Source organism: Vanessa cardui, chromosome 9, assembly GCF_905220365.1.
Source record: "Vanessa cardui chromosome 9, ilVanCard2.1, whole genome shotgun sequence".
NCBI lineage: Eukaryota > Metazoa > Arthropoda > Insecta > Lepidoptera > Nymphalidae > Vanessa > Vanessa cardui.
The window spans coordinates 4,271,699-4,297,876 of NC_061131.1; the positions used below are offsets into that span (position 1 = coordinate 4,271,699).

At 31.2% G+C, this 26,178-nt stretch overlaps 1 protein-coding gene across 1 annotated transcript in view; it reads right to left on the reverse strand.

Annotated features, from left to right (window-relative positions):
* Nucleotides 1-1,156: 1,156 nt before the first annotated feature.
* LOC124532527 overlaps nt 1,157-26,178 on the reverse strand; it is a 114,861-nt gene continuing 89,839 nt past the window's right edge. The window contains exons 5-11 of the mRNA XM_047107462.1: nt 20,854-20,934; nt 8,494-8,579; nt 7,556-7,822; nt 5,965-6,117; nt 5,039-5,186; nt 4,020-4,187; nt 1,157-3,696 (exon numbers count right to left, since the gene is read on the reverse strand). Coding sequence (XP_046963418.1) covers nt 3,502-3,696; nt 4,020-4,187; nt 5,039-5,186; nt 5,965-6,117; nt 7,556-7,822; nt 8,494-8,579; nt 20,854-20,934 — 1,098 coding nt within the window. The 3' untranslated portion in view covers nt 1,157-3,501. The remainder of the gene's footprint in view (nt 3,697-4,019; nt 4,188-5,038; nt 5,187-5,964; nt 6,118-7,555; nt 7,823-8,493; nt 8,580-20,853; nt 20,935-26,178) is intronic.

The following is a 26,178-nucleotide window of genomic DNA, read 5'->3' on the forward strand; positions in this document are numbered from 1 at the left end:
TCCAATCTTATATCCGTTTATCCTATAATCCTACATAGTATCCCTTCTAGAATATCCTAGGATAATATCGTCTAAGTATCCGTACGGTTTTGGGCAAGAGCATCAAACAGCAATACTTAGTATTGTTGTGTTTCTATTTGAGTGAGCGAGTGTAAATATAGGCAAGAGGAACATAGCGAATGCATGGACTATATTAGAAATGGTTATATTTCTTACAGCGGTAATGATTATACCGCCCTGTAGTGACCGTTTTTTGGGCATCAAATAAAATCAAATCAATTTTATTCAAGTAAACTTCACAATGAAGCGTTTTTGAATCGTCAACAATTAAATACTACCACCGTTTCGGAAAGCAGCTTCTAGCGAGAAGAAACAGCAAGAAACTCGCATAGTTGCTCTTTTTAAATAAACAGATTTACAATGCAGTTGTAATTGTACAATTTACAGTAATTAGTGTCCTATTATGGAACCCGAGCCTAACTCCAGGAGTTTCTTTCTAAAAGTACTCTTAAAATTTATTTATTAATTTAGTCTTAACATATATTAAAGTGCCAGAAAAAATACTGGATCACTCTAAATAATCATATAGAAACTGGATATTACTTAACTCTATGCTGTAAGTCGAATTATTTTATTAAAAATAAAAAAATGTGCTATACGTTCTTTCATGTGTTAATAATTATAAGAAACGAGAAAGAACAATCGTACTATGTTGGTCTCATTCTGGATCTCGTTATTCATATTAACATTGATTTTTTTTTAAATAATCTGGAAACCATTTTTAACTAGTTACCGAATTATACTACACTTACAAGTATTTTGTTGTCTATATATGTCATTCGACATGGTTAAATAGATTAGTTGGCAAATGTTTAAAATACCTTATATATAAAAATAATATATCGGTAAATTACAATAAAGGTAGTTTTTAATATCCACAACGCAGATATTTATAGGCGATTTATTGCAATATTTATAGGCATGCATACACAGTGTACTAAACTAATTTCGCATAAAAACAAAGCATGGGCTATGACGTCAGTTCTGGGCTCTTTCTCTGCCTATTAGTAGTCATAACTTTGCCACCGGTTATCATTTAATTGTCGTTTTATATTACATAGGTAAATAAAACAAAAATATTTGTAATCATTGTTTTATTGATTAATGAATAAATTAATGGAAAATGTATACAGGTGATAATTTCGTTTACAGTAACTTAAGATATTTGTTTTATTGTTGATTTAACAATGCCCAGGTTATACTAAAAAAAAATAATCTATTGACAAATTATTTATGAAAATATAATGACCACTGATATGACTTCAAACTTTTATACTTCGTATCATAGTTTTCCACGTTTTAAAAATCTGAAAACTATATTGAATATAATTGAGGGATATAATATTTACTCCCATGTTTCTGAGGGACAAACAAATTATTAGAAGCGTCAAATTCCACAGTATTAAGCGCTTTACCTATACTTAATTTAAAAGTGCAATAACGACAATGTAAACTAAATTACTGCATCAATAAAATATAATCAAGAGGCTTGATGGTGACAAGTTTTAGTCAGCAAATATATAACCTTTAAAAGTTTTGATGTGATTTCGTTCATTAATATTTTTTTTATAAAAATTATAAGTTATAACACAATAAAATTACGAAATATCTTGTGTCTGTGATTAAATTGTCAATGTGCCTTTGAATTAAGAACACGTAATTTTAAAATAAAATATATACTTATATACGGTGATAGAAAAAGTAATCATAACAATATTCCAATATCAACCCAATACGTTCAAAATGATTTTGTTTTTTATTTTAAATTCAATTGATAGCTAAGATAAGGGCATTGTCAATCATATCTAATGGCACTTAGATAATTTAGAAGTTTGTAAAGCCTTGAATACTATTCGAATTGAAAAACATCAACAGGCTAATTCTAATGATAAATGTATCTTCATTTACAAACACGTTTCTCATACTAAGGCAGTGTAATGTTTAAATGACATCACAATATTAGCCCATTACTAATAAACATTTTCAACTAATAAAGCTCAAAGAAGCGAAATCTTAATTTACACGAAACAATTATGTACGGTTAGAAAAAAAAAAAGATTTTTTTTTCATCAATGAAGTTATAAACTTATATTTAAGAACTGGTTGAAGATTTGGCTATCATTGTGTTGTCAATTGTTTCACTTGACAGTAATGCCAATCGAAGGCTACTTCGTGTAGGTTATTTCTCATAAAACATTTTACCAAAATCCTTATTCCACACAATATATTTTATTAAATCCCAACAATTACATATTTTAGAATACCTCAATAAATGCACCGAACATCACATAAAACATTATTAGCGATTCAATTACTTTAACCAAATGTCACACTATTTTATACGTAGAAATATTTAATTTTCCTCGTCTTTTTTCTTTATTAATTTATTTTTCTGTCGCTCCGCAACATTTTATATAGTGTGACAATACAAATTCATATAATAACATTTCGTATTGTGAATAAAACTTCATCGAAAATATAATTTTGATTTCGAATGAAAAATGAGTTTTACGACTAGATATACCTAAAATAAAATTAAATGCACAACAAATAAATCATATTCTTGCGCAATTCCTACATTTAAACTATAAATTATGACACAAAACGCTATACTTACAAATCCATATACACATTTATTTATTGTACAATAATTTTTACACGCCCTAAGTAAATATTTATCACATTAGTTTATTATAAAAACTATCTTAGCAAACAGTAACTAGACAACGTACAATAATTTAGTGACTTCGCAACGACTAATTAATTTTGATATAGGTACCTTCGAATGATATACAATTTCAAACAAACTTACTTTATAATCCGACGTTCGAATACATTCTGGGCCTCATTCCATTTCGTTAAATATAAATTAAACTAGCTGTCTCTCTTTCGCTTAATACACATGAAAGAGACAGCGCGATAAGTTGGTTTCGTTGGGAGGACGATCAGAATTTTATGCAACATAATTGTCATTATGATTATAATCGTTTACCGATTCCAATATTAGTTTTAAAACTTATTACAGTATTGCAAGCAAAGTCAATTCTCAGACCACACATCAAACACGACGAATATATTAAATTGTTGTCACACTTGATTTTCATATCGTTCGATTAGATTCCACAATCACAAATACATTTTTAACGTATTTAGTATAAGAAGCACTTTCCTTTACGAATTTCTATATAAACGTGTATGGGTCAATTCTTACTCCTTATAGTATTGACAAGATTTTAGAAAGTATTTATGTGTACAGTAAGTTGTTAATATTTTTGACAGAACAAAGGTGTTTGTTATATGTTGTACTGATGGCTTATTAAGAATACCGATACAAAGTGATACCACACAGAATGACGAGTTGAACAATGTCACTGGAAACGAATCTAATATATTCGCTATCTCGGCACGAGTGTCGGTATCTACTGATGGGAACACTCGGGCTCAGACGTCGAGCTGGGCGCGGTAGCCGTTGTGCGGGGCGGAGGCGCGGGGGGGCGCGAGGCGCTCGAGCGGCTCGAGGTCGGCGCGCGGGCGGGCGGGCGCGCGCGGCAGCCGCAGCGGTACCGGCAGCAGCTCCGGCATCACGCTGTGGTGCGTCACCAATGCCGACAGCGAACTGAACTCCTTCGTGAAGCCCTGTGTGAAATCATTTCACCCTGATTTTTATCTCATACCAAATTAGAAAATCAAGTGAGTATTTTGTTTTTTAGTTAGCTTTGTTAATTGAGTTCTGTCAGTGCTTCGCGTAAATATTTGATTTGAGAAAATGGACAACTAACTAAAACATAAAAATAGCAGTAGAGCGTACAGAGTGTGGTAATAGGAAACATGTTCTTAAATTTATTTAATAATATATTATTGAGATGTTTAACTACCATCCTAAAGTTAAAAAGGTTACACTTTTAAACAACGTGTTCGCATTAAAATACTTTACCATAATATAGTGATGTGAGCTGTACCTTAATCTTATATCCTTTAGGTGTCCGCAGTATGAGGTAGTGGGCTATCCCCAGCGGTGCGAAGTCTCGCGGCACACGCAAAGAGAGCGCGAGACAGCCAGTCTGTGTCGTGCTGCCGCGCACAAGGAACGCGCCAGGGGACTGCGCGCCGAGAACCTCCAGTGCGATCTAGAAATTCAATGTGCAATATCGACTTCACTGCTGGGTATAGTTGAAAAATTATTTTCTATAATGATAATTTTGTTTTGTGTGTGTTTTTTTATGTTACAGAAAAATCTAACTGTCAATATATGTATGTACATCGCATTAAAAGGTTAATTATTTGTTATAATATTCCGTAAATTTTCTGTAACTTCCTCCAAAAAACCAAGATAGAAAATTACATTTATTTCAGTAATTTTTAAATCGTATTATGGAATATCGATGTACATTTATTGCCGAATTAATCAGGCAGAACTCTTATTGTTTTTAGTAAGTTTTTATTCTTACATTGTAAATATTTAGCTAAGTAGCTTTTTCTCTCTTATTTTATTATTGCAGTTGTATTATTATTTTTAGTTATATATTTTATAACTAAAAATAATAAAACTTATAATGATAATACTAATATAAACATATATATACGCATGCTGTGTTCATATCAAGAAAGTTTCAATCTATGTTCATGTTTATATTAAGTTTAACATTTTAAGGATTGTAACCAATTTTATGAACCAATAAAAGAAAATAAAAATAAAAGTTTATAAAAGTAAAAAGTAAAGAGACAGCCTGTTAACATCCTCCTCTCTTTGTGAAGAGAGGTATACAGGTATTTTTACGATATGTGCCATCACTGCCGAGCAATGTCAATTAAAAATACAGAGTAAGTACATGAACATTAGTAGTACCTGACTGGATTTGAGACCATATTATTTTATATTCCATTTTTTCGCTTGACGAATCTCATAGTCACTTAAAGTAATGTCTAAGGGTTCACCCTCGTATTTATTGATCGAACTTAAGAGCTTGATTCCTATTACCTCTCTCGGTATGCCCTGCTGAAACCAAGGCGCGTGTCGGAGCTCCGGTTCTAAAGGGCGCGCGTTGTTATTGCCAGACGCACGCGATGCACCGCAAGACGACTCGCCCGAAGATGATGACGTCGCACCGCTACCCGTACTCGGTCTACTAAAAATGAAATGTATAAAGTATAATTAGAAATCACAATAGAACTGCTAATAAAGAACTTGTAAGATTGATACAATAACAAGTTATGAAACAAAAGAAGCGCTAAAAAATTCTTTAAAATAATATGCATAGTAAAGTTAACTAAAGTAACAGCCTGTACATTTCCCACTGCTGAGATAAGGCCTCCTCTTCCATTGGCACTCCACATGTGGCAGTATTTCGATGAAATTAGACACATGCATGTTTCTTCACGATGTTTTCCTTCACGGCTGAGCACGAGATGAATTATAAAGACAAATTAAGCACATAAAACAGCGGTGCTTGCCTGGGTTTGAACCCGCAATCATCGGCTAAGATGCACGTGCACCACTAGGCCATCTCGACTCTGAGTCGAGATGATACAACAACAAAGTTAAAAACAAAAGAACCGCTAAAAATTTTCTTTAAAATAATATGCATATACATTATAATTATATTAATAAATAATTTAATAACTGAGTAACTGTTGATTAGTGCCTTTGTAATGTTAAGTAAGTGAAAATTTTAATTATTATAAAATTGTGTGCAGAGACATGAAATTCTTATTGCATGGAATATGTTATTATAATAAAGAAAAAAACAAGTGTAAGACTACATTCTCATTTAAACATTACATTCATATAATTTGTAAAATGATGAGATCATAAACTGGAACGACTTTTAATAAGAAATGTTTGTTATTGTTGTCATTCAATTTATTATTTTGATTTAAGAACAACCAAATTAGACGAAATCTTACCCATTACTAATATTATTGCATTTCCTAAAATCAGCGTCGAGATCGCAGGGCAAAGTGTCGAGGCGCGCGCGGTTACTCTCGCGCGTGCGTGCTTCCGCCTCGGATGCTTCGTTAATGTACCCTCCATTGAGACATAGCGGAACATTTGTAGGGCTGAAAAGGTTTTTTAGCAACATTAATAAATACGTTTGGGAATATTCAATGAAGAAATTGTCAGCGATTTTATATAAAAAAGGACATCGATCTACTAAGAAATGCTCTGCATCTAGTATTATTTTGTTACAAGCTATGCCCGCCGCGACCTTTTACGCGTTTGAATTTAACTACAGAAATATTATTGTAGCCTAAGTTACTCCTTATTATATCAGCTAGTGCAAATTCCGTAAAAATCGGTTCAGTCGTTCCAGAGAATAGCCGGAACAAACAGACAGACAGAAAAACAAAAATTGTAAAAAATTACATTATGGTATATGTATCGTGTATACATACATGAGTACAAGGGGCTATGTTAATATTACAAACAGACACTCCAATCTTTATCTTTATCTTAACTTTACTACTATATAAATCTCTAGAGTCTGTCTGTACACTCCATTTTTTTGTCTAATTTCTTCACAGGTATTCATTTTATGACTGACTGATATCAGCTTTACCATTTTTGAAATTTTTGTCTGTCTGTCTGTCTGTATGTCTCGCTATAACTCGAGAACGGCTGAACCGATCTTTACAAAAATTGGTATGCGGTAAGAACACGTGATTGCGCAAATGATAGGCTATTTATATATTTTAAAAAGTATGTGTTTGTATGTCTGCCATCTATAGACTCAGAAACTATTTGACTGATCATTATGAAAATTGTTATGCATAATATGTGCTTTTTGAAATAGGAAATGATTATGCTATCCCCATTGATGTAACTCGCCACCAGGTGGCGCTACGACAAAAAGACTTTTACACTATTCAACCGATTGTCATGAAAATTAGTACATACAAGTATTTTCATTTGATCAACCGATAAATAATAATGAAATAAAAAAGAAAATCTATTCAAAAAGCAACTAAACTATTCAAACAGCGCGTGCAAGCAACTAAATTTCAAACTGCTCGACCGTGATGGAAAACATTGCGAGGAAACTTATATGTGTCTAATTTCAATGAAATGAATATCGTACATATGTATATTGTAGATGTACTAATGAATGTATAGATACACATGTAGCCGAATTTTATTGGTAGATTACCAACCCGCATTGGAACAGCGTAGTGGAATATGCTCGAAAACTTTGTTCTCAAAGGGAGAAGAGGCATTTGCCCATCAGTGGGAAATTTACAGGCTTTTAATGTAACACTAATGTAATGCCCAGCAAAGCGGGCGGGTAAAGCTAGTTTTATTATATGTACAGACAAGTTCATCGAATTTCTAAAAGACGCGCTGCATCTATTATTATTTTATTATAATAGATATATTGGTTTAATATCTACATTTCTTCATTCATTAATTTTTCTTAATTTAATAATTGAATAATTACACATTTATTAATATTGACATCAACGCTATCAACTACGGATATTTAATCTAGTTCTTACTCACGTAGTAGGAGTATCTGTGACGAGAGGCGTGGCGTCGTCGTCTGAGGGCTGCAACAAGGCGCCGCTGAGACCAAGCGCTAATCTCTTCATCAGCGGTGGTCTCTCCATCCTCTCCAACCGTTCCCCCAGTCGCCGGTAGCAGCTCAGCTCGGTGGGTGAGTTCCAATCCTCTGAAGAACTCGGACTTGCTTCGCTCGCTTCGCTGGGTTCGCTGGCTTCGCACGCGTCTAGCTTCGAACCGCCCATAATGTCGCATTGTGTTGGAGACCTGTAATGTTTATAGATTTCACTTTAAGACTTATAATCAGAAATCTCAATAGACGTATATTTTTGCCGTACTATAAAAGAAAAATAAAGCCGTAGTCAAATCAGTATAATAAAAAATCTATGATTATATTTTTACTGAGTGATATGTTATTTTAGTCTTTGCTGACTTACATTTTATAAAGCGGTATACACAAAATTTGGTCTTCTTGTCTCGTATGTGTTGACAATAGAAAGAGAAACTGTTATGGTATTCGGTTTTTATATATTATTTGAATGGTGCATTTTCATTACGAATTTATGTCATCATATTTTCCCATTAAACATTTGTCTCGTATTATGTATTGCAAGCATAGTATATTTATGTTAATAGCAAGCACGCGTTCTTGCTAATATTAAATGATTAATGTTCATGAACATTAGTAGCACCAGAGGAGCATCAGATAATGCGTTATAAGTTTTAAGGTAATCTGTTTAACCGTTTCTAATACGTAGTTAATAATATTAATACCAATTTTATTTATCTAAAACAGAACACGTATCTTTTGACGAGTACAATAAATGTTGGATGTTCAGGATTGAAATTGGATTGTTAATTTTGAATTAAGAACGAAATTGCTTCTAGTGATTTATACGTATGTCAATAAATTCCCTACTTAGTGAGACGTAACCTACCTATCCAAGCAGTGTGGGTAGTGGTGCGTCAGACCAGGGAGAGTGTCAGGAGCACGCGTGCACGCACCACCGCTTAGCTCTTTGCTCTGGAAGAAACAACAACACAACCCGTTAGAAACGACTACGTATATCATAAATTTATTTATTATATAATTCTTTCTAATATTGGAAATGCTAAATTAACTGCATCTTTTTGTCTATTACGCATAGAAAACAACTTAACAGTCTTTTTTTTTAATTTGGTATAGAGCAAGCTTGAACCCCAGGGAAAACATAAAATAGGGCCAACTATCCCCCAACACGTAAGAGCCGTGAGTAACAGTTATTTTTATATAAATGAATATAATTTTTTTACTGTGCTTCTGTTTCTGTACTAGTTGTATTGGAAAAATAAATGTATCAAAATTTGGTTTAGATTAAAAAAAAGTTTTTATATACGCTGTTTGTTATCAAATCACATGGTACATAACATCTTAGTTGGTGGCACTTTGGTGATGTAAGGAATGGTTAATATTTCTTACAGCGGCATTGTCTATGGGCTATGTTGATCAGGCGAATTTCATACGCCTACTTATACCAAAGATTTGTTATTGTATTTTGTATGTGTTATCTAAATGTGAAATCTTAATGTACAGATTTTAAACATTTAAATGTTAAGTGAATGGAGTTACAGAGAGGAATCTAAATACGGATACAGCTTACAAGCGAAGCTTAGTGAAGCATCAGGCAATTGTAATAAAAATGCCCTATTAATTGTAAACATACCATAATTACTCGAACACCAGTAAAAATAATTTTAATTATTTTAATAAGGTGAGGTACACAAATAAATAATAAAATGTTTTCTAAAGCATTGCAATAAGGTTCATATTTCGATGTCATGTTAAAAATACATTTACGGAAACGTAATTTATAACAGCGCTTCCCGTCGTAAAGTCGTAAACGTTTCGGTATGCAAGCGTCTTAGTACTTAGGGAATATTCGTATCTCACATTTATTTTCAAGCGTTTTCAAGGAGAATTGTAACATTTCCCTGTAATTTCGTAGTTTTATTTTCAAAACTATTATCTACCTAACTAACTACTTATATTATTTGCGAACTGGTAAGTATTTTGTATATTTAAACCAAAACGTACCTAAGACGTATTCCAGGCTGTTTATATGTTATCGTTTTAAAATTAGATCCAATTGATGTGCATGCTGCTATTAATAGTACCAAATTTTTATTACATTATAAAAAAAAATGGCAATATTGTAACTCCATAATAATACAAACATTTAATTCACAATTAAACCCTGATCAATATATGTAGATAGCTTGTTACCTAGGTTACATTTAGTATGATATACATTATTGAACTAGGTGTGTTTTAATTTTGTTAAAATTTCAAGAAACGTACAAAATTACATTTTGAATGGTTTACATATTTAATTAAATAAACATTTCCTTAATTTGTTTCATTCTTTAGAGAATAGGCGTTTGTTGGCGTAACGTTGGCGTTCATAAATGACGACCTCCATGGCCGAGTGGTGTGTACACCGGTTTTCATGGATCCGCCACTTGAGGTCCCGGGTTCGATTCCCCGCCGAGTCAAAGTAGATTACCATTAGTTTTCTATGTTGTCTTGGGTCTGGGTGTATGTGGTACCGTCGTTATTTCTGATTTTCATAACACAAGTGCTACAGTTACTTACATTGGGATCAGAGTAATGTATGTGATGTTGTCTCATATTTAATATTTATTTAAATTAATATGACATTTAAAATAAGTTAAGAAGTTAACATTTTAAAATAATTATCCATAAACAACATAATAAATGAAACCGTTGATTATTATTAAGAATACGTTTAACAACAAAAATATTGTGACAAAAAGGGCCATTTCGTTCTAGTAAAGAGTTATCGTAAATTTGTATTTATATATTGCTTAATTAATCGACGCACGTCCGTCGTCCCCAACACTGGTTTCAAGTAGAGCCGGGCTATAAATCAGTCTCCGGCGCATTCCGGCACCGGAATGTGAACCGGCGACCTATCCCCAAACAATATTACTGAATCAATGACAGTCCAGCACTTTGTAAAATATCTGCCAAGGAATTTTCAACCTTAACACAATGAATTTAGAATTGATCCTTTTTTTAAACAATTGTAAAAGTATGTCATGATGCTGTTGTATTTATTATCATTCGGCTTTGTCGAAATCCAATTTAATGAACATGAGTTTATAGTTGTGTCGGCGAATTATTTGCTTATTGTTCGTAAATTAAGGGCTTAAGTAAGTTTGTTGTTTTATTTTATTCTGTTGCTGGGCGATTCCAATACATGTGATCGAAATGAACATGACCTTTACTTATAAAGGTATATGAACTAAAATCGCCTGATTGTATGATGCCTAATTCTGTAAGCGGATGTGTCGTCGCGTGACAGAATTCATTTAAAATAATATCCGGCGATGCAGACAAATCGTCGTGTTTTGTTTTTATTTTTTCCCAAGTATTTTTACAAAACACAAACCTATTAAATACTTTCACAAGCTGGTCGGTGAGTGCCGGTTTTACAAGAACGTATGAATTAATATTGAGTGGGAAGTTATTATTAAAATTTATTGATTAGCGTCCATCCTTTAGACTGTTGCGTTTCAGGTGAAATTACCGAACAATAACAGAAAGTAGGAGTCATTCTATTAGCATTTTGATAAATTGTCATGTTAAAGATTTTTTAGAAACAGAATATTTTTTTGTCAATTTTTCATGATTATGCAGGGATAGCAAAACAATGTCTGTTAAAGGAGATAATTGTCAAATGTTAATTTCAATTGTAAGTTACACTAAGTTGTTTTTTTTTTTTTGTCTTCGGTATATATTTTTTCTGTATATTGGCAAAATTGTCGAGTAGCCGACGGCGACTCATCAATCACGTCGACGCAAAAACTAATCGGGCAACGCCGCTTCGGGCACATCACCCCGAAAAAACGTAACGCTATCCTGCATCGGTTCATTAAATATCTCTCCTTCTTTTGGTGCGGTAACGAAATTCTACAATATCATATAATAAATAAAGCACAAAAAAAAATCTCTTTGAATATAATGCTCTTATTGAAATATTTTTATATTCAATGATATTAAATGTAACAATAAACTATTGATATGTGTTTATTTCATATTGATTACTTTTCTTTTTTATATTGTAGGTATTATGTTGTTCTTCTTTTCTTAAATTATAAATATGACTTTTTGTGCCTGTTAATTCGTTTAATGTATTACAAAGCTATCCGATTAGTTTTCAGAATCTAGTAGATTATGATACGGTTTTTACCATTATTTATATTATGTAGGAATGTTTTAGAAAAGCGCTATATATTTCATAATAATAGTATATAAGGTATTAAAACATTCATATATGTAATACAGCATTTTTCGGCCTTATTGTATCGTACAGATTTTGTACATAAAATTATAAGTATATTTTGATGCCTTTCTCATAAATCCCTCGAGGCCTATAATTAATGCTAGTAGCAATTATAACAGTGTATCCTTTTAAATTCATTATGAAATAAATGACATATAAAAAAACAGAATAAAGCAAGCTAACAAATTATGTACAACGTATTCCAGTTGCCGGGATGAGCTCTCAACCCCAGGGGATAGAGACAATGCATATGGAATGTTACCATTCAGTGCAATTTAAATTCGCTGAATGAAAGACATACAGATGTGGTTATTCGTTTGTTTGAAAAGAAAAAAAAAAGGTAATAATTCGTACGATGAATTCAGTTGGAAAATTATTTCCCGAATAAAGAATTTTCGGTAAGGATATCTTCAATTAATGTTTAAAAACAAAACAAAGATAACCGCACACATTAATAACTTACTAATCGAATTAAATTTGGCACATAATTTCCACCAAACTTTATTTTATTACATTTTTTTATTATTACTTTGGCAGGCTTTACTTGGTGGTAGGGCTTTGTGTAAACCCGTCTGGGTAGGTAACACCCACTCATCCGATATTCTACAGCCAAATAACGGTACTCAGTATTGTTGTGTTCCGGTTTGAAGGGTGAGTGAGCCAGTGTAACTACAGGCACAAGGGACATAACATCTTAATTCCCAAGGTTGGTGGCACATTGACGATAGTTAATATTTCATACAGCGTCGTTGTCTATGGGTGATGGTGACCACTTACTATCAGGTGGCCCATATGCTCGCCGCCAACCTATACCATAAAACAAAAAAACAGGTGAACGGGCAATACGATGGTAAGTGATCACCACTGTGGAGATACAATGGTACTGTAATAAGAAATATTAACCATTCCTTACATTGACAATGCTCCACCAACCTTACCAACTAACTTGAGTATGTAGTACTGTATAAGTATTGGTATTTGGCCTTCAAATATCTGATGAGTGAATACCTACTGCTAAGCTCATAAGTTTTATATTTTGCCCAAAACATGACAATCAACATCCTAAAATGAAAGAATCATAATATGCGAAGAAAAAATTTTGACTAACACTAAGACATTTACGATCTATTACCTTTTAAATTTGTCATAGCTTATGAAATATTATAATAAAAGGCTCTGGTAATACAGACAAAATCAATAGACGTTGCGTGTAAATTACCGGTAAATTCTATTCGAGGACGAACTGCGAGCTGAAAAACAACCCTGACAATATTTTAAGCACTACACTGAACAGATATTAGAAGTTATTTATGACAGTTGCGTGTGAAATGATGATTTTATTAAATTTGAAAAGACAGTCAACTATTTTTTTTGTGATTTAGCAACAGTGTATTTTTATATCTATATATTATATATGTATATCATTTGTTAAATGAATTAAAATGGATCATATTAAGACATCTTAAGAAATAATTACTCATTACTCGAGTCACTTTCATTCAGGATGCATAAATTTAATTGTCTGAGATTTTGACATGTATGTAAAAAGTATTTACTTCGTTTTTATTAATTTGCTGTTCATAAATTATTGTAAGAATCTTCTTGAATAAAAAATTTGTTTTTCTTGTTCACATTTTACATTTCAATTAATAATAAAATCGACTTCAAATCCATTACAAGCCTACATAACAAAACATTATAACCGAAAAGATTCCATCAATATCAATACACCCCAACAATTAAATAGGGTATCGATTTGAAAGCATACTTCAGTCCCGTAAGAAATCATTTAGCCTGCAATTAGAGCACCCTGCTGACGTCGCGACGAGCCATCAACATCAGGCACGTTTTCTATCAGCAGCGAACGGAGATTTCCATTTGCCTAAATGTTCGGGATCGACTCGAGTGATCAAGGCACGCGGTTGTAGAAAGTGACTTACGGTACAAGTCACAAGAGGATTGGTTTAGAGCTACATATAGAAATGATGTACTAAGACATATTTAGCGGCAGTAGGTTTAAATAATCCATTTATAGAGTAAGGTGATACACACAGTAGATTTACAGAGATGACAATGTAGTATTTGGATACTTATTTTAACAAGGCACTATCAGGTAAAGATGTAATTGCGAATAACCTGTTAGATGATGAAAAGAGAAAAGTTACGTTTAAAACTTTTTTTATTTTTATTAATTCTTCTTTTATAAGGTACTTCGTTTACTCGTAACTTTAAATATCAATTTAGGGTGTTTTTATTTATTGTATATTGTACGTGTTTATTTTAAATTTACTTTTATACAATATAATCTATGTTTGACATTTATGTTTCACAAAAAAAATAATACTTGACGCTACTCTGGATATTACATCATTGTCTCGTTGTACTCTACTTTGAAACCAGTTTTATCCAGTTATTACAATGCGTGGGCGTTGAACATAAAGATAATTTTTAATAGTCAATTATTAAATCGATTCCACGATACAAGATGTAGAAGGTGAAAGGTGACAGACGATTATACGCCTGTCAGTTTATTTAATCACGCGTGTTAAAACAAGTCGTAATCAGATATCCTTCCAACGAAACAAGTAAAGCCACATTTTATTTGACCGGACTTTTCGTTTGTTTTCAATGGTTTTCTGATCTTGAACCTAAGTCAATATTTTCAATTCCAGTTTTCGTTTAAATCCTTTTAAATCCATATTAATATTAAAAATGTGAAAGTAACTGTGTCTGTCAGTCTGTCTGTTGTATGTCCATTATGACGACAACGCAATTTTTATTTTTTTTTCTTTGTGATATTGTAAAAAAATCAACATTTGCACATGTCGAGGACATTACCGCACAGTTTTAATAAGTTCGATATAGTAAAGTAGCGGAGCCAACCGGACATAAATCATAGCACATACTGGACACATTTCAGCACATACTGGGCACATTTCAGTACACTTTTTAAAATATAAATTCAAAAATTGCCGTGTCATCATAATGGACATGTCTGTTGCTTTTTCACGACTAAACCATTAAATTGAATTTGATAAAATTTAGTATAAAGCAAATTTAAAGTCCAAGGAAGGATATAGAACTACTTTTTTGACTAAACACCTGACAACCAATCCCTTAACGTGGGTGACAACTAGTCAATTATATACCATCATCAGAAATCATGGAATAAAAGTTTTAAATTTTTAATCAATGAAGGTTCAAAAATGTGCCTTTACTGACATAACTTATTTAGCATTATATTGCAAGATCTTATCATGGAAAATATCGCAATCAGTACTGGTGAACATAAACCTTCTACCGGTACTTTTAATCGCTGGCTTTGTGCAACTACCTCCGGTTAGGTACCATCTACTCATCAGATACTGTACCAACTAACTTGCACAAACAACAGTGGTATTATGTATCGCTTTGAAGGTTGAGTAAGCCAGAGTTACGGGCACGTGACATCTTAGTTCCCAATATAGGTGGCGCATTCAATAATTACAGAAATGTTTAAAAAGAAGCAGTAATATTTTATTATTAAAATAATTTAATCGCTTCTACTTGTAACTTGAGACAAAACATGTTTTCGGGTGAATAACGCTGGCCCGGATAGCGGGGGGTATTTATCGCGCGATAGTTCTTTTGTTCAATGCCTCTCGACACGAAACCTTTAGGGCTCCCTGTCATGAATCCGACATTTTGACCTCTAGACACGCGAATACAAATTAATGAAAAAACGATGAAAAAGTAAAATTTAATCGTTTCAAATCCTAATGTTAAATAATAAAATGGTTAAAAAATAAAAATAGTTCAAATTAAATATATAGTATGTATACATTTAATTTATAACATATCGATCTATAATTCTGGCACCTTGAGTTTTATAATTTATACAACAACTCAAACACAAAATTCATATATAAAAATAGCATTAGCGTCTTATAAGATACCAGAGCAATTTTTATTTTTGACCTTAAAAAATTTGCATAAATATTTGACGCTGCTTATATAAAAAAACCATTGAAAATTTTTTCAAGAAATAATAATAATAATATAGAAAGTTTCCTCTTATGTCAGTCATCGGTAATTTAACTTAAATTAAAAGCGAGTTTTAAATTTTTTTATGTCTCGTGAAGTTGTCGAAATGATTAATTTTTAGTGTATTTTTAGTAGGTAATCGGTAACACAACATTTAAAAATTAACAAGTTGTACAAAACCACATGAGCTTAAGACTACCACATCCTGTTGATGTGAAACACTTTTATTATTTGATACTGTTAAACATGGTTTTAATGTTTTAAACCTCTAGTTTTTAAAAATAAAATGTTTTTTATCATTATTGTTATATAAACCGGTTTTGCTTACATTATTTTTAGAGGAGCTACGGTTTTCATCGTTAAGGAGGTTTCTGCTGCTGGCGAATCAGTCCGTGACGTGATTTAGACTTAGCATTCCTCAATAAATAACGTAAGTGAAGCCGGATTAAGCAATAATAGTTTGAACATTTACTATATTTATTTAGTTTAATGTATTTTTGTACATTCTAAGACGAATACACAGTAAAGCATCGCGATACTTCTCAATTACAACCTTTATACATGATGCCAAAGAATCCCAAAATATTTTTTGCCGTTCTTAATCATAGATGTTATTTTAATTTTACATTATATGTAAAATGTGAATAAAACATATTAAAATATTTCGCAATTTCTGGTAATTACGTCAGACGGTTTACGACCGCTTCGCACGAAATTATGCGTAGCATCTCTTTCTTTCATTTAAAAATTCGTTATTGCATCTCGTTTAATTCAAGCTATAACAGATAATGCCTATTATATTAAATTGCAAATGGATTAACAGGAAACAAGTTTTTTTTTTGTAAATCATTATCATTAATTTATTTTTTCAAATGGTTTATTTTGAATATCATTATTTTTTTATCACAGTTGTTTCCACATTCAAGTAGTATATAAAACATATTCCATAGCTGTTTATTTGAGTTTTAAAGAAATCTGCTGAAGAGAACAAAGCTGTAAAAAAAATTACACCTTTTTCTTTCAAAACCTCATTTATAAATCTCTTCCGACTTCGGACGGAAAAATGGTTAAATTTCTTATTTCAGGATTTCGAGATAACATAATAACTTGTGTATCTGATGAGTATGGATTGTGACCTATTGTGGCCTATCTAGTGATAATTAATAGACTAAATAAATAGACACTGATCGATACATTAATATTATAATCAATACATCACAATAGACAAAAAAAGTTTATTATACTTGCTCACAATGAATATATTACAATAGGTAATCCTTCATTTTAATCGTCTCGTATTCATACAGTTTATTAATACTAAATTATACTCTTTAATAGTACATGAGAGGGTATTTAAAAATGGTGATGAATTACTCAATTCTCACGTAGAATACAATGAATGAATACCTTAGTGGCTTTAAACCTGTCCGACGGCTCCTCGTGGAGCCGGTAGCCAATACGTGTATTAGTAAGTTTCAAAGCCTGTTTAGTTTCAACAATTTGTATTTTATATCGGAAATAGTGAGCTAGGTAATAAAAAATAAACTTATCAATGACAAATCAAGTTTCCAGTAATAATACGTCATTTATTAAAACTTACGATATTCTCAGTATTTTGGAGGTGTAGCTTATCTAAATTTTTGTAAGCAAGGCCATATTGTATAATTTTGTATAACACTGATGGAATAAATATTTTGACTTGGTGGTAAGCCTTTGTGCAAACCTGTCTGGGTAGGGTCACATTTATTCTACCGCCAAAAGCAACTACAAGAGACATCACTCACATACAATAGTTACCATGAGCAGTGGCGATCACTTACCATGGGGTGGCTAAAAAAAATAGTCATGCTATTTTAAAAAAAGGACTACCACATACAAAACAGTCATTAATGCGAAAATCATGAGGAGGTGAGTTTGCAACTCAAACTATGAAATCAATTGGTAAGGATCTTGGATATTTTATATTTGCACAGTTTTAGGATAGTTTTGTTTTCTTAGGCTTTCGGGTGAAAAACTGTCAGTATCTGTAGCGAATGTCAGAATCTGTAGGCTCGATACTTATTGTATTATTATTGTTTATCCATCATCAATACATATTATAAGACAAAGTCCCCCGACCTATCCATCTGTCTAGTATACCAAATGTGTTTTCTTTTTACCTTTAGGGAAGTTGATACTTTTTAGTCAGATTTTGTGTGAGGTAAGCGATATATGACGATGATTGTTGAAGATGTCGGAAAAATACATACCCACCGATTACTATGTTTCATAACTGAGATTTATACCACCATAAATTATAAACGACTTTGAAACCAATTCCTATACAAAAACCGTAAAAATAATATCTGGCGATAAGGGTCGAAGGGAACGAATGCTATAAATCTATCGAACATAAATTGCACGATTTATTGTATTATAAACCATTTTGTATTACGATACGAGTATTTCGATCGTTAAACAAAGGTCATGATGAGTAAAATCTTAAGTGTAGTGGAAACGATTAAAGAGACTAAAGTCTATCAAAAGAATGCCTAACTTTTTTTCCTGAGTTGAATAAAACTTATTGTAGTAATGTTTAATTTAATAGTGTCTTGATACTTGCTTGGCTCCAAAAACCTTTAAAGACATTGGTTCTGCGCCTGATCCCTTTTCGATCATATTCGTTTTCCCATCCCATTGGATTATAAGAGAGCACGTATGTTTATGCACAAACATCTTGTGCATTATAATAACTCCTACGGGTGTAACTAGTCACTCTTAAAAAAGTCGTGGTGTAAATTATTTAAGAGGCTGTGTAATCTTGTTCCAAGAACATTAACTTCAGAAGTAACAGCAGGGTTTTGTGCAAGCCCGTCTGGGTAGGAAACAACCACTCATCAGATATTCTACCGCCAAACAACTGTACTCAGTATTGTTGTGTCAATTTGACGGGTGAGTGAGCCAGTGTACACGCACAAGGGACGTCTTCATTCCAAAGGAACTGGCGCACTAGTAATGTAAAGAATGGTTAATATTTCTTGCAGCGCCATTGTATATGGGAGACGGTGATCACTTATTATCATCAGGTGGCCCAAATGCTCGTCCGTCAACAAAGGCCATAAAAAAATAAACGAAGAAAGGTATTTAGTACGTAGTAATTGCTTACAAAAATGCCGTTACGTTTGAATTTCTATCTTATTTACATATTAATTGTGTTTAAAATTTATAGCCTTCATAATAAAATTTATTATAAAGCGCATAGCCATGATCTACTTGTAATAAAAAAATGGCCAGTTTCGTTTTATTTAATTATCATCATGATTTATAGGTAAATCACGTTGGATAAGGTTTGATGTAGGCATCAATATCGAAATGTATTTAACTCGAATGGGCTTTGAAGTATTTATGATCTTTTTATTTTACGAAATATTATTAAATGTAAACTTCTACAGCTGGTTCTGAACGTAGAAACTTGGTTGTTGCAGAAAAACAAATACTCAATTATTTATTACTATTTACTAAAATTTAGACACTATTATTTGGGCCGTATGTCATCATGTCTAGTTCCCTTTGTATACAAAAACAACTATAGTTTTTATAAAAGCTGATGAAATAATAGGCCATTTGATGGTACTGGTTGGCTTGATTGCTTTTAGTTCTGACCAATGTTGGTCAAGCTATGTATTCTTAATAAATCTTACTTTACGCGTGAACAGTAGTGATACTCAACTGGTGACAATAGAGCGATATTTTTTCGCCAATACAACCAAACATTTGGCTATTCATAGATATTTGAACAAATATTGGTTATGGCCGTTAATAACATATGTTTACATTATTGACTAACACTCATGAACCAAATCAGAAAATCTGAAATACACCAAACTATAACGATCTTTAGTATTTACGAATTCACAGTTAAAATAAATCAGCCCACTAATTCATATCATAAAACAAAACCATTATATCCTAAACAAACAGATTGAATAATATTGCTATAATAAATCTTATACGTACAATATAATCTAATAAGGCAATTCACTATACAAGTCGGAAGCTACTATTAGATCTCACTAATAACCCATCACTGACCTCTTTTACTCGCACCTATATCATCATTAGGGATCGTAATTCTCTAAAAATACACGGTATGTTTTGAAAATAATAAGGCCGTTCCTTGTTATAAACTACTTATTATGTAATACGATTCGTTAGAATTAACAATGGTGTTATTGACCTTTAATAACATTTATTAGAGCTGGTAATCATTCTATCGTTAGTAATTCTGTATGATTTTATTTTTATGCAATTCAATATGTTATTTTATTTTATTATGTATTTAAATTGCATATATTGGAAATATTGATTTATATTAAATATTTGTGAATTTATTTCTAGTAAACTTGCTTATGAAGCCGCAGATAACGAAACCCTAATTTCAATGGTTGAGACATTTTTTTTTTAAATAAAGAATCATACTCTTCTTAACTTTTACTTTGGATGGTTTTATATGATATAGGTAAACAAACGATAAATAGGAACGATTGATGTCTGCACCGTCAGCCTTAAAAAACAAACAACGACACGGCAAACAACGGCACTGCAAGAAATGTTAACCATTCAACATCACCAATACGCCACCAACATTGGGTACTAAGTTTTATATGGCTTATGTCTGTAGTTACACTGACTCACTCTTCAAACCGAAGCACAAGAATGTCAGTTATGGCTGTGAAACCATAATCGTCATTTGTACAAATAGTATTCCATTAAGCTATAACTACATGCCCAAACAAAACATGTTCGTCCTTTAACATAATACTAATTAATTTATCGTTATCTCAGTGTTACCCTACCAGATATCAAAATACTTTTAATTGATGAACATATTATTAACAATAATAATTATTGTTTGTTGTTAAATATAGTTTATTGTTTTTTTTAACTCACCCAGAGCGGTGCGGAAGGTTGTAGCTGCGACGCGAACGCCATTCGGAACGCATCTCCCACCAATGCGTTCAATTCCTCCGCCTGTAAACAAATTAAGAAAATCTAAGTTAAGGTATTTTAAAAATATATCATGATACAATTCTGAAATATCATAAATTAATTATATAAATTAATTTTAAATTAATAATATATGCTGACTTTCTCAATGTTAAGCGATGTAAAGGTTAGATCCTGGCTCCGTAGGATTTTATCGTCCTGTTCAAATTAAGAACATCATTAATTCTTGGAAAACATCACTAGTATCCTTTTTAAAAATAAATTACCTTTTTCAAACTTAATGACACTTGTAATAACAACGACTATGAGACTTTTAAAAAAGGAACAAATTCCCACTGAAGAACATTCGAGGTAACTAAAATCATCGTCCAATTTACAAAGATGCTTATTCGAGCCTTTTTAATCTTTCGAGTGTGAACTGTTCTATTTTTAATTTTCATCAAACTATTGTTCCACAAACACTCGTGCTGCTGATATGGTTCTCAGAAACGAATCACGGTGCCTATCAATCTCGTTCGCTTTTTTCGCTGACATTCTATAATCGGGTCCAATACAATATTCTTTGATCAATAACGTCTTCAATACTTCAAACATAACTATTATGTATCTGAATGTGTTCGTAGCTGGTAAGATTTTAATTATTAAACCACTGAACTCTAGAACGTTTGGTTGTTATAGAAATCTTTAATGCCAATACAAACAATACATAAAAATAATTTTCAAACACATAGACATGTATTCAATCAATATACAGTTATCGTTTTTTTATTAAAGTCTCTAAAGACAGTTCACATAGTTTTAACTTTAGTTTTTACTAATAAAATCGAATTGTTTCGTTCGAAAACATTTGCAGTACTTCTATGACCCCATCCCTGGCCCTTGTCTTTAATTTTGCGTACTGACCAAAACCTCAAAACGCTTAATATTTTTAGGTTATACAAAAAACTGAGTACTATATTATATCATGTAAGTTAAGCATTATATTGATAATGCATACATAATGATTCGTCCGCCTTTATGGGATCGGTAATTTAAAAGAAAAAGCGTATATATCTTTCTTTTATTAAATTTGGTCCCATGGTTAGAGACGGAAAGACTGACAGACAAGCAGGGTACTACTAAGCGAAAGTACTTTCGCATTTCTTATATTAGGAAAGATAAATATTAAAAATATATATAAAAGTTAGGCAGTAATAGAAGTGAGTGCTCATTATTTAGAACCAGAATTAGCGCTGGTGCTTTGAGCAAATATAAGTTCCCCGTTTTTGTAGGCGCGACATTAAGGATGTCAAAAGGCACTAGCTTTTGGTGCCTTCTGTCACTCACATAGCTTGTTGACTTGTGGAGTTGTTGAAAACAACTGCAGCGGAATTACACATTATTACGTTATATTATTTATTAAGTGGCGTTATTAAAATGTGTTATTTACCTATACCTTTGTTTCGTTACTTACTAACTGGAATACTTTATAATAGCCTTGAACATTTTGCACTCATATTTAAACCAAAAAAACTCAAAGTATTTTCTTGTATAATTATAACTTTTATTATATAAAGAGATAAGATGTCATTTGCAAAATTATATTATTATTATAAGTAAATTACGTTCTTTTTTACTTTATTTATTACTTATAATGAATATTTTAAACAAAAATACTAAGTTCTAAGAGTAGTAAGTAGTAAGAGCTGGTTCGGCTATGGACTTACGTACTTACGGTGTTTTTTTTTACTTGATATATAAAACATTATTTTGATATTTAAAACATATAGATATAAATCGATGATATTTATTTATTATCAAATTAAAATAACAGTCCATGCCATAGATTACATTATTTTCTTTTAATCACACGCTGTTACAAATTTAAAGAGTAAAACTTCAGGTAAGGTCCATATGCTCAGTGAATGCGCTTACCTGTATCGTTTTACATATAAGAAATTAATTTTATATATAAATATTAAATATTTTTTTATATAAATTTAAATTTATTTCACAGTTCGTTAAATCTTTAATGATAATTTCTCTAATGTTCTTACTAAATATTAAATGCGAATTAAGCTGTTCTCATTCATGTGTTATCATAAAGGGTGAGTATTATATAGGAAAGGCTGGGCAGGCCCATCATACATCTTAATTACCCCATATAATCTCATACTGAATAAATTAAAGTTAAAACAATAACATATTTATAAATATAGTACAGTAAATAAATGGTCCCTAAAATTTGGGTGCAATTTTGAGCGAGCATCATTAAGTTTGTCTCATTAGTAGTTTAGTATCATGCTTCATAGTGGCTGCTACCAAATGACTAAATTAAAACCAAAAACTTAAGTAATCATTAAGGAAGAGAAAACAAAAATTTTCCATAATGTCGCTACAGTAAACATTCGTAAATAAGGCGTTGTAGATACCGATAGTTGAATTCTTGCTTTCATGATACAAACTTTTTTCAATATTACTATATTTAAATTGTATTTCCTAAATTTTAGATTAAATAAAATAATATACAATAATTGTAAGATAAGTCATCCTTAAACAAGGAATTCAAATGTCTTCGAATTATAAAATTAAAAAAAAAAAACAAAAACACTATACAAAATATTTTAAAGATGCCAGAAAAGTAATGTTCCATATTTAAAATTAATTATATAACAATAAACGATTATGTTTTTTATAGAAGTCGATATGTATCTTATTGTAGTTGAACAATACATGATGATTCTTGATATTTGAAATTTTTACGAACTGTAATATTACGAAATACCAAGATGTGCTTTTTAATACAACAAAAATAATTTCAGAAGGTTTTATTCAAGTCTTTGTATAGAAACAGTTATTGTAACGGTACAGATGGAGCGTTGGGGCAGGTTGGATTCATTTTTATGTTATTCTTAAACCAGTTAGCTTCGATACGATTTCAGCTTTCCAATGCAAATATACAAAGAGAATTACGCTTTATTTAATTATTATTGGTTGATTAATTTGTATTTGTATTTCATTATTCGTTACAAATTTGGATCATATATAAATATGATCCAAATTTGTAACGAAACCGAAAAAACCTCAAAACGCTTAATATTTTTAGGTTATACAAAAAACTGAGTACTATATTATATCATGTAAGTTAAGCATTATATTGATAATGCATACATAATGATTCGTCCGCCTTTATGGGATCGGTAATTTAAAAGAAAAAGCGTATATATCTTTCTTTTATTAAATTTGGTCCCATGGTTAGAGACGGAAAGACTGACAGACAAGCAGGGTACTACTAAGCGAAAGTACTTTCGCATTTCTTATATTAGGAAAGATAAATATTAAAAATATATATAAAAGTTAGGCAGTAATAGAAGTGAGTGCTCATTATTTAGAACCAGAATTAGCGCTGGTGCTTTGAGCAAATATAAGTTCCCCGTTTTTGTAGGCGCGACATTAAGGATGTCAAAAGGCACTAGCTTTTGGTGCCTTCTGTCACTCACATAGCTTGTTGACTTGTGGAGTTGTTGAAAACAACTGCAGCGGAATTACACATTATTACGTTATATTATTTATTAAGTGGCGTTATTAAAATGTGTTATTTACCTATACCTTTGTTTCGTTACTTACTAACTGGAATACTTTATAATAGCCTTGAACATTTTGCACTCATATTTAAACCAAAAAAACTCAAAGTATTTTCTTGTATAATTATAACTTTTATTATATAAAGAGATAAGATGTCATTTGCAAAATTATATTATTATTATAAGTAAATTACGTTCTTTTTTACTTTATTTATTACTTATAATGAATATTTTAAACAAAAATACTAAGTTCTAAGAGTAGTAAGTAGTAAGAGCTGGTTCGGCTATGGACTTACGTACTTACGGTGTTTTTTTTTACTTGATATATAAAACATTATTTTGATATTTAAAACATATAGATATAAATCGATGATATTTATTTATTATCAAATTAAAATAACAGTCCATGCCATAGATTACATTATTTTCTTTTAATCACACGCTGTTACAAATTTAAAGAGTAAAACTTCAGGTAAGGTCCATATGCTCAGTGAATGCGCTTACCTGTATCGTTTTACATATAAGAAATTAATTTTATATATAAATATTAAATATTTTTTTATATAAATTTAAATTTATTTCACAGTTCGTTAAATCTTTAATGATAATTTCTCTAATGTTCTTACTAAATATTAAATGCGAATTAAGCTGTTCTCATTCATGTGTTATCATAAAGGGTGAGTATTATATAGGAAAGGCTGGGCAGGCCCATCATACATCTTAATTACCCCATATAATCTCATACTGAATAAATTAAAGTTAAAACAATAACATATTTATAAATATAGTACAGTAAATAAATGGTCCCTAAAATTTGGGTGCAATTTTGAGCGAGCATCATTAAGTTTGTCTCATTAGTAGTTTAGTATCATGCTTCATAGTGGCTGCTACCAAATGACTAAATTAAAACCAAAAACTTAAGTAATCATTAAGGAAGAGAAAACAAAAATTTTCCATAATGTCGCTACAGTAAACATTCGTAAATAAGGCGTTGTAGATACCGATAGTTGAATTCTTGCTTTCATGATACAAACTTTTTTCAATATTACTATATTTAAATTGTATTTCCTAAATTTTAGATTAAATAAAATAATATACAATAATTGTAAGATAAGTCATCCTTAAACAAGGAATTCAAATGTCTTCGAATTATAAAATTAAAAAAAAAAAACAAAAACACTATACAAAATATTTTAAAGATGCCAGAAAAGTAATGTTCCATATTTAAAATTAATTATATAACAATAAACGATTATGTTTTTTATAGAAGTCGATATGTATCTTATTGTAGTTGAACAATACATGATGATTCTTGATATTTGAAATTTTTACGAACTGTAATATTACGAAATACCAAGATGTGCTTTTTAATACAACAAAAATAATTTCAGAAGGTTTTATTCAAGTCTTTGTATAGAAACAGTTATTGTAACGGTACAGATGGAGCGTTGGGGCAGGTTGGATTCATTTTTATGTTATTCTTAAACCAGTTAGCTTCGATACGATTTCAGCTTTCCAATGCAAATATACAAAGAGAATTACGCTTTATTTAATTATTATTGGTTGATTAATTTGTATTTGTATTTCATTATTCGTTACAAATTTGGATCATATTTATAATTAATTATGTTCGTAAATTATATTTATGAAATGGTATTTATTATATAACTCGTTAAAAGGAAAAACGAAATCACAATTACTAATT